The sequence below is a fragment of the Diospyros lotus genome, chromosome 3, assembly GCF_014633365.1.
Source record: "Diospyros lotus cultivar Yz01 chromosome 3, ASM1463336v1, whole genome shotgun sequence".
In the NCBI taxonomy this organism is placed as follows: Eukaryota; Viridiplantae; Streptophyta; class Magnoliopsida; order Ericales; family Ebenaceae; genus Diospyros; species Diospyros lotus.
The window spans coordinates 37,125,468-37,137,359 of record NC_068340.1 but is presented as its reverse complement, the minus strand read 5'-3'; the positions used below and the strand labels follow the sequence as shown (position 1 = coordinate 37,137,359).

The window sequence follows — 11,892 nt, the reverse complement described above, 5'->3', positions numbered from 1 at the left end:
GATCTTCTGGGCTCTAGGTGATTGGGACAACCCACTAGACTGAATCTAGCCTATAAGGAGTTATGCGAGAAATACATATAACAGAAACCTTATTCACTCCTCACTCTGTTAAATCCAATTCAAACTCAACAAGATTTTTTTTTAATTCAAATCAAACCTAGTTTTATAGATTCAAATTGAAATTAAGTTTATGACTTCTCTTATAACATAAACCTATCAATCATTGGGGTTTGGATTTTGCTACTTTACCTAAGAAGGCTACTTAGTAGCTGACCAACTCATGCTAAAATGATAGAAATATTCTTACATAAAATTGCAAAATTGTTTGCTCGCCTCTCGCTACCTTGGCCGTCTCTTGTCTCTTCTCTCTTATCTCTCTCTTTCTCATGGTCATTTCCAGCAATCGCCTCTCATCAGTGTTCTCTCGTCACCTCTTCTCTCTTATCTCTTCTCTTCCCATGACCACCTCCAACAATCACCTCGTCTCTTGCACGTCGACCACCGCTACATCCTCCTTTCTTCCATTGCAGATGCACATAAAATGCAACAACAATTGGCACAAAGAGGCAAAGACAATTGCTATAGGCAACCAAGGGAAGGAGGGCATTTTCATCATTTTTGAGTTTTTGATAACCCTTTTGGACAAAGTAGCAAAATCCTTAGGGTTTTGATGCTCACTTATGGTTGATCAATCATTGGTGTCCATGGTGACCACTAGTGTTCTATTAATTTTATAAAAAATAAAGAATATATTTCTCGTTTCACCTCATTCTTAACATCTGATCACATGAAAAGGTAAAAAATGGATTGTTATTTATGTTTATAAAACTTCATGATCTTTATAAATTGCTCTACTTTTTTGTTATTTTTGAAAATTTAAAAACAAAAACATAAAATATGATCGATACATCAACTTGTGTTAAAATTTGTTTCTTTGTATGCTATCAAAACTTTTGTAAGTTCATATAATATAATTTTATTTTGCATATATATATATAAAGAGAGATTTTTTCACTTAATATTTGCAACTATTCGTAAAAATATATACTTGATAAAATTATTGAAGAAAATAATGTCCAAAAATAGAAGAGACTTAAATTGAATAGAATATGAGAACGCGATACGAAGTTTTCTATTTTTTTAGCCAAATTAATTTTCCAGAGAAACTCATCCCCCTTTCCATCTCCAATAATTCTTTAAATCAAAAGCGTTGAAATTATAAGGAAGAAAGAAAAGGAAAACTGCTACTTTCACTGTCTGGAGTGATTGTTCTATCCAAAATTTTAAGACATCGTAAGAACACGAAGCAAAGACTAAGGAATAATCAAATGGCTTCAACATTCCGTGCTTTGCTTTAAAAGCGAAAGAGCTCTATTCAACCACATATTTTTGTAAAGAAATTCTGTTTATGCAACGTTGTTAATATTTATTGTGTTATAAGTAAAAACTTATTGAAAGACTAAAATAATCTAAAAGTCCAAAATATTTTTTTGAACTAAAAGATGTAAATTTTTAGTATGCAAGGAATCCCACACAAAAACGTAAACTAGATAATTCTAACATTTAAAAATTTATTTGAATATTCTAAAAAAAACAATTATCCATAAAAAAATTATAATTCTAAAATAATTTTAAAATATTAAAATAAATATCATTTATAAGTATCCTAATCCTAATGAATTCCAAAATATAAAAATCATAATCTTAATAGGTTTCAAAACATCAAGATAAACATTATCTGTGAAAATTCTAATCTTATATTACTTAGGATTACTCTATATTTTTTTATAAATAAACAAACACTCATTATTAAAAAGATTTATCTTTAATACTGATTTTAATACAATTTTCATCATTTTCACTGTTTAACTTAAATATTGGAGTTTTTGTCTGGGACCTCCTTAAACTCTCTGACTGTTTTCTTTTTTGTAAGTTTAAACAACCTGACAACGATATTTTTAATTAAATAAATTTATTATTATATTCAGACAACAATTGAACGAAAAGCTCATCCTGCTTTCCTTTCTAAGGGAAAAACATAAACTAGATGAGACCCCCAAAAAATGAGTTAATAAGCATTCTAGTATACCTGAGTCATTCTAAAGTTCTATCTCCCATCCAAAGACTTGAAATGACTATAATAATGCCAATCACTGTTTTCTTAATTAGTGTAACAAATACAATACGCTCCTCAACAGGATTCTTGGTGATAAGTAAGCAATCCACACTACCCTGGATATCATGATACTGATTAGTCAAAATCTATATATTCTTAGCAAAACCGAACCTACATATCCATTCAACAAGAGCACCATGCCTAGAGTCATCATACAGAACGGGGATATATCTTCAAAATAGTGACACGTCTATTCAACCGATGGTGCAATGATGCATTGGATTTCAATAAAAAAGAAAAACAGATGTCAGAATCCAAACAAGTTGGATTTTGCTAATCTTTCATCAGTAATCAGCTGGGCGACAAGGTCTAACCTTTCAAGCAAAAACTATTTAACTATATGAACAACAAACGTATCAAGTGATAACAGTATTGCCTCAAGAAACCCTTCTTAGGAAAGGAGCTGTGCTGATGTGCAAAGATTTTTATTCACGTAACAACAAAAATTGCACTAGACCTTCACACATGGAGGGGATACAAAAATAGAAAAGAAAAAAGTGTTTGGCTTAGTGAGAGATATTGAGCACCCAGACCAAACAATCCATAGAAGTACTAGAAACACTCTGGACACGACATACTCACTAGAAGATCATTTCATTCACGAGTTCGAAGTTTAAGGAATATAGAAATGAACAGAACCAAAACACCCTCATTGCTTCTCCTTCTTCAAGAGTAAAGGTCCAACATTATCTCCGGTAGCTTTATTGTGCTTCACATGGCTTCCATCGCACAGAGGGAATGTAGCAGACCTCCAACACCTTCACCCACAAATCCACTTAGCTTTATTTATTGAAAAACAGACGGAATCCATTCGAACTACAATGCTAAAATTCATCAAGAAACAAATAAATGAAAGAAAAACTAAAATATCTTGCAAAATACAATACTACTAGTTAGCGAGGCCCTAATGTTGCTGTGTACAATGTGGATAGAACTGGCATAGATCAGACTCTTTTTTAAATAACAGCACGGCATCCGCTTAAAGAACATTTTGTGCTAGCAGTTTGTATAATTAATAACGGATAAAAAAAAAAAAGAAAGCTGGGTGGGGGGGCGCAGTATATCAATTAAAAGGTCAAATTGAAATTAACAGCCAAACGTTTCTAGACAATGGGCAGGTAACGAGATAATTGAATAACTTTTCCTACTTCCTTGGAATAGTAGGTCAGAAGACTCAGAACACAGAAATAAGATTAAATGATAGATGTCTTGAACCAGGGCATGATTCAAAGAGCTTAACTAATCCTCACTATTCAGCCATACCGCTTGTTTTCATCAAGCTTCCACACAAAAAAACAGTTCCTCCATGGATCTGATAACTTGTTTGAATATTTGTTTTCAAACATCTTCTTTACTAGGGTTAACATAGGTAAAATCTGATCAACTCACCTCTAGTTCCTGAATACTCTTTTCTCTCAACTAGTACGAATTGGGGAAAGAAGAATTGCAATTGATGCAATTGGAACCGTTAACTCTCTTTCATTGCCAAGCATATTGCTGTACTTTAGAGACGTTCACAAAGCGACCAAATGTATAGGAAAGAAATTAACCTGCAGTAAGCGGTTTGGGGCTTGGCAAGTTCGGATAGAGGAACAACATCGACGACTTTCTCTTCCGTCTTCCTGATTGCCGGGTTAATAGCGCCATTACCAGCCTCAGCTCTCACCACGGCCGCCACCGCCGGGCGCCGTTGGCCCGCTCCGCCGCCTGCTCTGCTTGGCTTCAGCGCCAATCCGCCGTAAGAGAAGCCGGCACCTACCATGCTCACTAGCGACGCCATGATCAAACCCTCTCTCTATCGCTGGAAAAAACTGGACGGTGTGCTGAGAGAAATGGTTGAGACTTGTGAATAGCGTGTATATTTTGGCCTGGACCGTGTGGCTAGCACGCTCCCCGCTCCTTCCAGAATCCCGATCAAGTGGTAATGGCACCGAGTGGACGGTGAGATAGCCACGTCATTTCTCTGCTACAGATAGTGGGACCCGTTCATATTGATAATTGGTTAAATTAATTTCAAAAACAATAAACAGGTTCTGAGTAAATTTATAATCTCTTATGTCGTGTTTGGAAGGATAAAAAATAATAAAATTAGATTAAAACATTTTTTATTTATAAGATTAATTAATAATAAAATAAAAATAGATTTAGTGAAACTATTTTTTTTTCATTCAAATGAATATTTTTGTTGTCTCTTTCAAAATAGGAGAGATTGGATAAAAATAAATTGGTTCATATATTATTTTCACATAATTCTATTACTTTTCAATTTATCTTCTCAGAAATAAATAGAAATTATCTTCCATTTCGTTTTTTTTCATTTTCATTTGTTATAAAAAATAATTAACTCATATATAAGTTTTTTGAAAAAATTTATTAAAAAAAAAATTGACAACCCCATTGGTGCCCATCGCTAGGATTGGCAATGGTTCGATTTTGTTTCAATTTTTGCTAAAATTATAACAAAACCAAACTTAAATTACTAAAATCAAAACCAAACCATTACTCTTTGGTTTTAAAAATTAAAAATCATAACCAAACAATTCGGTTTCAATTTTAATCATAATTTTTTTAGTTTGATCCATACCAACAAACAAAGATAAATTGTTGCAAATAGCATTCATAAAAAATTTTGATAACTATACAACAAACAAAGACAAACTCTAATAAAGTTATTTTTTTCTTACATAAAGTTACAAATTAACTTCAAACTTCTTGGATAGAAAATCACATCTCCAAACCTACAATTGAGGAGGTGGTGGCAAGACAGCGGAGACGATGGGCTGGAGTCTGGAGACAACGACGTTGAAGAGGCGGCGGCGGCGACGATGGGCTGGAGGTGGGGATGTTGAGGAGACGACGGCAAAAGGCTAGAGACGACGACGTTCAAGAGACGACGACGAGGCGACAATGATGATAGGTTGGAAACGGTGACGTGGAGGAGGAGGCAATAACGATGAGCTGGACAATGGACACATGCACGGAAAGGACAACTGTAAGAATCCAATTTAGTAGGCGACGACGACGTTGAGGTGGCGGCACCGATGGGCTAATATCGCAACAAGGACGAAGCAGAGAGTGAGCCGATGCTGGAAATTTGAAATATTGGGGATTTGGCTCCTTTGCCCTAGGGAAATAAGGAAGGCGGGGCATCCCCCGCCATGTTTTATTTTTTAAAAATATTTAATTCGTTATTTTTATTAATAATTATTTGATTGATAAAAATAAAATAATTTAATATTAGGTTTAATTTTTATTTGTTAATTACTTTATAAATGTTAAATATTTTATATATTTGTAATGCATTAGTTAAAATACTTGTAAAAAAATACATTAGTCAATATATATTATGTGTATATATAATATATTAAATAAATAAATATATATTATATATATGTATATTTGGTTCGATTACCTACACATTCGATTTTAGTTTTGGTTTGGATTTAGTGAAAATTATAATCAAACCATACCTATTGAAACAGTGTTCGATTTTTCCCTAAATCAAACCATTACCCAGTCAAACGATTTTTAATCGCGTTGACCGATTCAGTTTCCCACGATATCAGTTACAATTGCCATCCCTAACCATTACTCTTGGGATGCCTATGGCCATCCCCCAACACCTGCTCAAGTCTACATAACGAACAATCAAGTAATCTATATATAGTCATAATTAACTCTAGTTTTTGTCACAAAAATTACGCTAAATTGATCTTCAACCAAAATATGAAAAAAATGGTGATATAAAATATAAATTTTATAAAATTATTGGTGACAATGATAATTTTTAAAACATGGACATACCATATCTACTTAAAGTCAAATCTCAAAAATAAAGTAGAATTTACCTAATTTGTTTATAAACTTATTGAGTGTGGCAGTCTGTTGGGTATGAGTTAGGGTACAAAACTTTAGTCTAATCGAAATAAATGAATCAATCGAACGATTTTTGTGAAAATTCAATTTGGTTGGTGTTCTTTTTAGTCCAAAAGGTTGCCGCGCGAGGAGATTCTAGTAACGCCAGAGTTGGTTCTGGTGACCAGAGTGGATGGGGGGTGGCGACACCTACAAGCACTCCAATGGAGAAATGAGTAAGAGATTTAATTGATAGTGTTAATGGGTTTAAAAGAACATACCTTGGTTTATGAGCAGACTGGCTTATATAAAGGGGAAAAAAAATGGGTTTCTTGACATGCAAGTTGGCATTGGGTGTTTTAGTAGGATGGGATGGAGATATCTGGCACCGACGAGACTTTTTGCTAGAAGTGTAGTGTAACGCCCCGTTTTTCCGAGCGCGTTATAAATTGGGACAATTCCGCAACAATAATTTTTTTTTTTTCTTTCAAATACTAAAGCTAAACCACATCATTCCTCGAATCCGCCACAGAATTCCCATACATTTATCCCGAAAGATAATCATTATACACATCAAATGCAGGAAGCAAAGATCGAAACCTGATATCTTAACATTAATCATAAATAAATTCTTACATCTTCAACATTCCTCAAAACGTTTAGAACTTAAAGTAGCAGAACTTAAATACATGGGCTACATAACATACATTTCACTCTTCTTGCACTCTGCTAAGTGCCATGTCATGCCTCATTTATCCTTGTATCTGCTACAATCTCCACTTGGAACGTTTGAATATTCCAGGGACAAAACCCAAGTTAGATGATGAATCATTTAAGTAAGGGTACATAATGTTATGTCATGTGTGTATATAATGTCTTATCTCATAAGTGTCAACTGCACCCCTCATGCTACCTACCATTTTAGCAGCCACCTCTTTCGAAGCCGGGGTGTATGGGTGCACCCTTGGTAAAGCAGCGGTGCCAGTTCGTACTCCCTACGGCCTCAATGCGAGTGATCAATGATATCAACGTGTATTTATGCATTTCATAGTCATGTCATGTATGCAGTCTACGTGACAGATACATATCAGGGCATGTCAATATGATGAAAACATTTACGAGGATCAGGTTTCTTAAACATAAATCACTTACAACCAAAAAAATTTCGTAAAACTAATTTTAATTGGGAAGTACTTACCTTCTCAAGCTTATCAGGCTATCTCGATATCCGTGTCTTGCCTCGATTTGCGTGCCAACCTCAAAATTTGCACGAGTCTCTTCAACTTCAGCCTCAAAGTATCCTAATCACCATGATTATTTAAATAAATATTAAAACCTATTTTTTCATAATTTCTGGCATTTTCTTTAATTTTCTTTCTATTTCTTCCTAATTTTCCTCAATAAATCCAAACTAAATATTTCTAAAATATTTTCTCAAATATTTCACTACGAAAATTCATAAAATAATATTCTTGAATTTCTGAAAATTTTCTAGAGAATTTTACTTACCTTGATATTGCTCCTCAGGCTTTCTCAATTTGCGTGCCATATCTTGAAAATGCGTGCCCGAGCCATTTTCTTCACTAAAATCTCCGAGGATATTACCGAAACATAATTTCCTATTTTTCAGAATTTTTCTAGGATTTTTTCGATATTTTTTCCCATTTCATTTTTTCTTTTTCTTTTCTTTCTTTTTTTTTTTTCTTTTCTTTTCTCTCATTCTTCTTCTTCCTCCCGCCTCCCCTGCTCCTGCAACTCCCTTCCTTTTTTTTCTTCTTCTTCTTTCTTTTCTTCTTCCTTATCTTCTCTTCTTCCTTCTCTTTTCTTCTTCTTCCTCTTCTTTCTTCTTTCTTCGCATAGCACCCGCACGCGAACAGAGCACTGCCCGCGGCCACCCGCCGCCGCACGCTTGCTGCAGTCGGCTGCTGCTGCCTCTCCGGTCGCTGCCCACCTTGCTGGACTCACTGCCACTTACCCACGCCTCCGCTGGCGGCCTACGCGCACCCACCCAACTGCAACGGTCGCGGTTGCCATGGCCGAGCTTGCTGGAAGCTTGTACTTGCAGCTATGGCAGCCGCTTGATGCTTATCACGATCCCAGCTCTCTCGCGATCTCAATCTCTCTCAAGCTCAGCCTCTGCTTCATGACCTCTTAGCCAGCTTGCGGCCATGGCCGAATTCGGCCTTTTCTCCTTCACTCTCCACTCTCTCATGCTACTCTTTGTTGCTTGCTCTGGCCAAACCTCTCAAACTCTCCTCTATTTATAGCCAACACCAACCCTCTGCCCATTTCTCTTAGCGTGCAAATCTAACCAAATATTGCAGAGACGTGGCTCATTGCAAGGTGTGGCTAATTGCAGTAGGGGTATGGGCGAAGCTTGCAGAGGCGCCTGCTACATGCATACATATATATATAAATAATTTTATACTATTTTAATATATACAAAAATTGCATAATTAATTTTAAAAATTATACATCAAACCCCAAATTTTATCCCTATTACACTAGTGCAATTCTCTAATTGCAACTACGGCCTTAAACCTCAAATTAATTCACATTACAATATCGAAAATCCACAATTAATAATTCAAATCTTAGTTGAAAAGGACGATTTCGTGCCAAAGTCCTCACCGGGCTATCGTTTCATCCTGAAACCACTGAAGGGTTGCTCGTTACGCAAAATCGGAGCCCTCCTAGGGTTCCATTAATTTTTCGGGAGTCTTCTACAACGATTCGGTTTTACAGCCTAAATGACAGCTATATTTTAGCTGTACCGAAAACTGTTTTTGATCCGATTTCTTTTGATACCATAAATCCTAACTCGGAACGCTCATCGAAACCATATCATTTTCCTTAGACAATTTCACTTCGAGGCATTCCCTATAGTCAATTCGATACTTATAACTGCTATTAAGCCAATTTTTCGGTATTCTAAACTCATCGAAATTACGTGGCAACCTCATACGAACATGGGGTATTACATGTAGTGCCGATGGGACCTTCATTAAATGCTGCATTAAATATCGATGGAATGGGAGTATTGCAAGTACATGGGTGATGATGATCACTGCTGGTAGGTATGGGGGCTGAGATCAGGCCGGAAAGCCGATGGAGGTCTTGGGCCTTCATTGAGGCGAGCTTGATTCGGTTAGTACAATCCACAACCCCCAGGTTAGATGTTCGTGAGGTTGAGTATTCGAGCTCATAATGTTGAGATGGTGGCTAAACTCTTAATATGTAAGTCCGAGATAGTTTTAGACAATTGAGCTTGGGACAAGACCCCAGGTCGGATGTTCGCAAGGGCGAGTTTCTGAGTTCGAATTGTCGAGTCTTTGTAAGAGAGGTTGGGGTGCATTGGTGAAAGAGATGGGACTTTTAGTCAGAGGCTGAGCTCAGAATGTGTAACAGAGGTGATTGAGGTTGGTGCATAGATTGATGAGTTTTTAGGTGTTTATTAATTTTTGAAAAGCCTACGTAGAACCCAATCACTTTTAATGTTTTGACATAGCGCACCCGCTCCTAAGGTTCGAGGTGTCAGGCTTAGGGGATAAGGCGGCGTGTTGTAGATGGAAAGACACATTTTCGCCTTCAGTGGGCGACAAGTGGCATGATCCCAACGTTTGTTATGTAATGTATGGACTCTGGTTGTCGGATGTATCGTTCGATACCTATAAAGGTTTCCTTCTCGCTTCACATCCTACTCTTTGCATTTACTTCTATCTTCAAACTCTTGCTTCTTCACGAGTCTTCCGTGCATCCTTTATGCTTCGATTAAGATCAGGCTTTTCTGGCGGTGGTTGAGTTTCGTTTATGTTCGATTTCTTCAGCTTTCTTCTTTGAGGTAATTTCTTTAACCTTGTTGGCTTTTTTTTTTTTATATAAATATAAAAAAATATATGGGGTTTTCAGTGAGTCTAAAGGAGAGTGATTCGTCAGCAATGGGCTCGTCGCCTGGTCCGGTGCCGAGTCTCGCCGATTAGATGTACTAGGGCAAGTCAGGGCATGAATCTGGAACTTATGCCTAGTGCCAAGTTCTGATTGTTTTGTTTTCCTTGGTTCTTTTTAGGACAGTGTAGGTGTTTCGCATATGGCTAAGAAAACCCTCACAATGAGTTCTTTTGGTGCGAGTGACAAATATGATTGGGTGAGTGAGGATGTAGCCAAGGTCATGTTGATGTATAACTCTCCAGACGATGTTGTTGTACTCAGGACATGAATTTTCTTATCGAGCGTGGAGGATGAAAGTTTGTTCAAATGCGAGGTGTGTGGGGAAGAAGAACGGGTTTTCATAGAGCTAGCTCTTGTACCTCTTTGAGGAGATCCATATCCATTATTTGCATGTTGTCTTTGGGGGCTCAGCTCTCCAACTTCCACCAGAATCATTACTTTTGACCCATAGGTGAGCCTGAAATGGGTTTCTATCATTGATGTCTGTATCGTGGTATGGTATGACTATAGCACCATAGGGAGCTCTTCCGCCCATGCCCTTTCGCCTAATCTAGTCGTTTCTTAAGCCAAACAAGGATGACCTTGTTGGTAGCTTCAGCTCGTCCGTTTGTCTGGGGATGCTCGACTGATGTGAAGGCCTGACGAATGTTAAGCTTCTTACAAAATTATCGAAACTTTGTGTTGCTGTTATCGGAAATGATTAACTCGAGCAGGCCATATGTGCAGATAACATTTTTCTAGACGAATTTGTTAACTTTCTTCGCCGTAATTGTTGCTAGGGGCTCAGCTTCGATCCATTTGGTAAAGTAATCGATGGCTACCACAATGAACTTGAGCTGGCCCGGGGCCAGTGGGAAAGGTTTGAGTAGGTCAATCTCTTACTTGTAGAAGGGCCAAGATACGTCGAGACTGTGGAGTTCTTCCGGTCGGAAGTGATGCGCATTCACATACTTCTAGCACTTCTTTACGTATCCCAGGCACTCATTGTGCAAGGTTGCCTGATAGTACCTGGGCTGCAGTATTTTTTCTACTAAGGATCGACCCTTGATGTGGCTTCCGCAAACCCCCTCGTGGACTTTAGACATCATGTAAGTGACTTACCTTCCATCCACACACTTGAGAAGTGGCATTGTAAAGCTCATTTTGTACAGCAGATCCCGGATCATGGTGTATAGGCTGGCTGTCCTTCTTACCTTCTTGGTCTCTTTCGGGTTGTTAGGTAGCACTCATTCCTTCAAGAATCGGATGATGGGTAATCCCTGAAAGTTGGGGTCCACATCCATGGCGTGCACTTCTAAGTCAATAATTAGTGAATTTAAGGTTTCCTGTATGATCGACTAGTTGTTTCTTAGAATCTTTGTGCTAGTGAGTTTTGAGAGTAGGTTTGCTATTGTGTTTTACTCCCTTGGGACATGCTCAATGTCAAAAGATTTGAAGGCTTCAATTAGGATTCTAACCTTATCGAAATACCTGTCGAGCTGAGGATCTTTTGTCTGGAATTCACCTTTCACTTAATTAGCCACAAGTTGGGAATCACTCATAACAACCAGCCTAGTGGCTCCGACTTCTTTGACCAAGCGTAACCAAGCGACGAGGGCTTCATACTCGGCTTGGTTGTTACTCACCTTGAAGTTGAAGCGAAGGAACTGTTCGATCAGAAGCCCATCTGGTCTCTCCAAGGCTATTCCTACCCCGTTTTCCTTGATGTTTGAGGTTCCATTGATCGACAAAATCCAAGGATTACTATCGAAAACTTTGAGCAAGTAAATATAACTTAGTACAGAAGTCAGACAGTACCTGGGATTTAATGTATTTGCGGGGTTGGTACTGTATATCGAACTTGAAAAGTTCTATCGACCATGCGATCATTCTACCTGAAAGCTTAAACTTCTAGAGCACCTGACTTATTAGTT

General features: G+C 37.4%; 1 protein-coding gene across 1 annotated transcript; it reads right to left on the bottom strand.

Moving 5' to 3' along the window:
• Positions 1-2,548: 2,548 nt before the first annotated feature.
• Positions 2,549-4,038, bottom strand: LOC127797316 (CDGSH iron-sulfur domain-containing protein NEET). Its single transcript, XM_052330120.1, has 2 exons — positions 3,727-4,038; positions 2,549-2,934 (listed from the first exon to the last, which is right to left on the bottom strand). The coding sequence occupies exons 1-2, from the start codon at positions 3,954-3,956 to the stop codon at positions 2,826-2,828; spliced, it is 339 nt and encodes a 112-aa protein (XP_052186080.1). The 5' UTR covers positions 3,957-4,038; the 3' UTR covers positions 2,549-2,825.
• Between the last annotated feature and the right edge of the window lie 7,854 nt (positions 4,039-11,892).

Coding starts and splice junctions, on each gene's coding strand:
- LOC127797316 (XM_052330120.1), bottom strand. CDS start 3,956: ATGGCGTCGCTAGTGAGCATGGTAGGTGCCGGCTTCTCTTACGGCGGA. Junction 2,935..3,726: donor CCCCAAACCGCTTACTGCAG/GTTAATTTCTTT, acceptor TTGTGGGTGAAG/GTGTTGGAGGTCTGCTACAT.